Source organism: Saccoglossus kowalevskii, chromosome 1 (genome assembly GCF_978046115.1).
Source record: "Saccoglossus kowalevskii chromosome 1, keSacKowa6.1, whole genome shotgun sequence".
Taxonomy (NCBI): domain Eukaryota; kingdom Metazoa; phylum Hemichordata; class Enteropneusta; family Harrimaniidae; genus Saccoglossus; species Saccoglossus kowalevskii.
In genome coordinates, this window is record NC_140641.1 from 43,785,092 (window position 1) to 43,788,036 (window position 2,945).

At 32.9% G+C, this 2,945-nt stretch overlaps 1 protein-coding gene across 1 annotated transcript; it reads left to right on the plus strand.

The window, feature by feature from the left end:
- The first annotated feature begins 1,119 nt into the window (after positions 1-1,119).
- On the plus strand, positions 1,120-2,684 carry LOC146750912 (uncharacterized). The gene is made up of 4 exons (XM_085496441.1): positions 1,120-1,215; positions 1,606-1,712; positions 2,076-2,207; positions 2,456-2,684. The coding sequence occupies exons 1-4, from the start codon at positions 1,170-1,172 to the stop codon at positions 2,576-2,578; spliced, it is 408 nt and encodes a 135-aa protein (XP_085352567.1). The 5' UTR covers positions 1,120-1,169; the 3' UTR covers positions 2,579-2,684.
- The last annotated feature ends 261 nt before the right edge of the window (positions 2,685-2,945 follow it).

A 2,945-nucleotide genomic window follows, 5' to 3' on the forward strand; every position in this document is an offset into this window, starting at 1 on the left:
CATGATACTTAGTGCACATAGGTTGGTGTTGTATCACATTGTACATGATCATTACTGCACATAGGCTGGTGTTGTATCGCAATGTACATGATAATTAGTGCACATAGGCTGGTGTTGTATTGCAATGTACATGATAATTAGTGCACATAGGCTGGTGTTGTATCGCAATGTACATGATAATTAGTGCACATAGGCTGGTGTTGTATCGCAATGTACATGATAATTAGTGCACATAGGCTGGTGTTGTATCGCAATGTACATGATAATTAGTGCACATAGGCTGGTGTATCGCAATGTACATGATAATTAGTGCACATAGGCTGGTGTTGTATCGCAATGTACATGATACTTAGTGCACATAGGTTGGTGTTGTATCGCAATGTACATGATAATTAGTGCACATAGGCTGGTGTTGTATCGCAATGTACATGATAATTAGTGCACATAGGCTGGTGTTGTATCGCAATGTACATGATACTTAGTGCACATAGGCTGGTGTTGTATCGCAATGTACATGATAATTAGTGCACATAGGCTGGTGTTGTATTGTAATGTACATGATAATTAGTGCACATAGGCTGGTGTTGTATCGCAATGTACATGATACTTAGTGCACATAGGCTGGTGTTGTATTGCAATTTATGCTTGGATTCAGCAAATCATTATGAGCTACTAGAAGTAATTACAAATTACCCATAATACCTGATACCTATCTGAAATAATTGCATTTTTAATTAGCCATAATATCTGTTGCATACATTATCTACATATTAAATTTTCTGGGTGTGTACTGGGTTACATTGTATATAGAGCAGCACAGTACAGCATTGCATCCAAAGCTTCATGCATGAGTTTGACTTACCGTGAACATGACTATCTTTTTTATATTTGAGGAAGTCCTTTCTATGTTTCTTGGTGAAATAATAGTTGCAAAGTGTTATTTACCGAGTTCTGTTTCATAAAGTATGGAGTTCACAAGATTCCTTTGTATAAAATAGTGCTTAGAGTTTGGAGTTTCTGGAATGAAATAATTTTAGTAAAAGAAAATACAGCAACATTACAAAATGACATCAAAAAATTCAAAAAAATGTATTAATTTATTTTCTCTATCACAGGATATATTGAGAGTAAGACAGTCAATATCAAGATTGAATGGTCCAATTGCTAGAATGACCTCATTATGTGTTGTAAACTTTGCTGAACTCACTGTCATTGGTATGTTCCAAATTAGTCAATGTTAAAACAAAAATAGAGACTTGTAGATTCGATTCACCTGTGCGTACAATATATCTGTATATCTGTCTATACCTTATATAATTGTCCTAATCATGTTTAGACAAAAGTACATCACATATCATTTCACTCATATGCACATGTATTCATTTTGAGATTGAATTACAGATTGCTGAATATCAGCCATTTAAGTGCAGAAATTGCATCAAAGTTTAGCATTTTAGAATAATATGTCAGCCATGAATGGATAAATTAAATAAGATTATTATACATATTACGATTACATTACATATATGATATAAATGTCTGTGCATTCATTTAGCAATCTAATACATTATGACTTGCTGGTGGTAAATTGTATTTTTATTTCAGGTCTGTGTTTACTTATTCTCAACAAATTTACTGAGACATTAGTATGGCTATATAGAGGATTTTTTGTTCTGGTTTGGATTGTTTACTTATTATTTCCTTTAATACAGGTTAGTATTATTGTATGGGCATAATTTACTGGAGGATTGACCTATGACCTATGATCAGAGGGTGTATAGTTTATTACTTCTAGCTCATCATAAACAGACTAATGGCTATTTTTTCCCCAAAAACATGCAAACGGTTTCTCAGGCAATTGCCTGAGCCAATTTGAATTTGGTATAAACATTACACATGATGAGTTTTGTGATTTGATTCAAACTGGTTGACTGGCTTATGTGTGAGGTATGCAATTTTGTGTGATGTGAAAATGAACTTTGCTGAACAAGATGTGTCCAAATTATCAGAACCATTCATTATATATTTTATGAAATATAAAAAAATGTGTCATATCTTAATTTATTTGTTTACAGGCAGCAAGACTGAATTCTCATTGTGAGCGATTTAAGCATGCTGCCCTCGAAGTCAGAGTATTTGGTTATCAAAATTGTACTGTGGAAGACCTGGATTCATTTCTTTTATTCTTGTCATCAACTAAATTCTCAGTAAGTTTTATCAAATTCAGGCCATAGGATAATTATTTACTACTATACTGACTATCATTGTAGAAACCACAATAACTTCAGATGATATATTAAGACCATTGCTTCCTTCTGCAATTGCAAGAAATTGCTTCCACAAGTAGTTGGTACTTTTCTTTCAGATGTCTGGTGTTTAACTTATAAAAGATTACTTTGAAAAAATACCAACAAGGACTTGTCATTTTCAATTATTTGTTATTCTTCTTTTTCAGGCCAAGTTATTCCATATTCCTGTGAAGCCATCCTATTTACTTGGTATTACTGTCTTATCCACATTTACAATGCTTATATTGTTACAAACTGGTGTTATAGGGGAATCACATTTATTTTTTTGAAATATTGTTTTTAACATTATTTAGTTTTCTAGTAATTTATTTTAAATGTATGCCCTGAGTTGTTCACTCAAGTGTAATAATAAAGGGAATTTAGTTAACAACATAATTATGATATGACAGTACGTTTAGACTACATCACAGAACCAAACCTAAAATTGTGTCCTCATGGTATGCCTTATGTACAACAGCTGGTCAGGACATTTCTATGAAGTACTACAGTTGCTGACAGTCTATTGCCACCACGACTAATTAGTTAATTAGTTCACGACTAATGCTGCTCATTGATCATCGCTCACTTATTTTCTGTTGTGACAACATTGTTTTATTAACTTGGGACATGTATGTGTACAAGAATTTAGTTGTCTTA

Coding starts and splice junctions, on each gene's coding strand:
- LOC146750912 (XM_085496441.1), top strand. CDS start 1,170: ATGACCTCATTATGTGTTGTAAACTTTGCTGAACTCACTGTCATTG. Junction 1,713..2,075: donor TATTATTTCCTTTAATACAG/GTTAGTATTATT, acceptor ATTTGTTTACAG/GCAGCAAGACTGAATTCTCA. Junction 2,208..2,455: donor TGTCATCAACTAAATTCTCA/GTAAGTTTTATC, acceptor CTTCTTTTTCAG/GCCAAGTTATTCCATATTCC.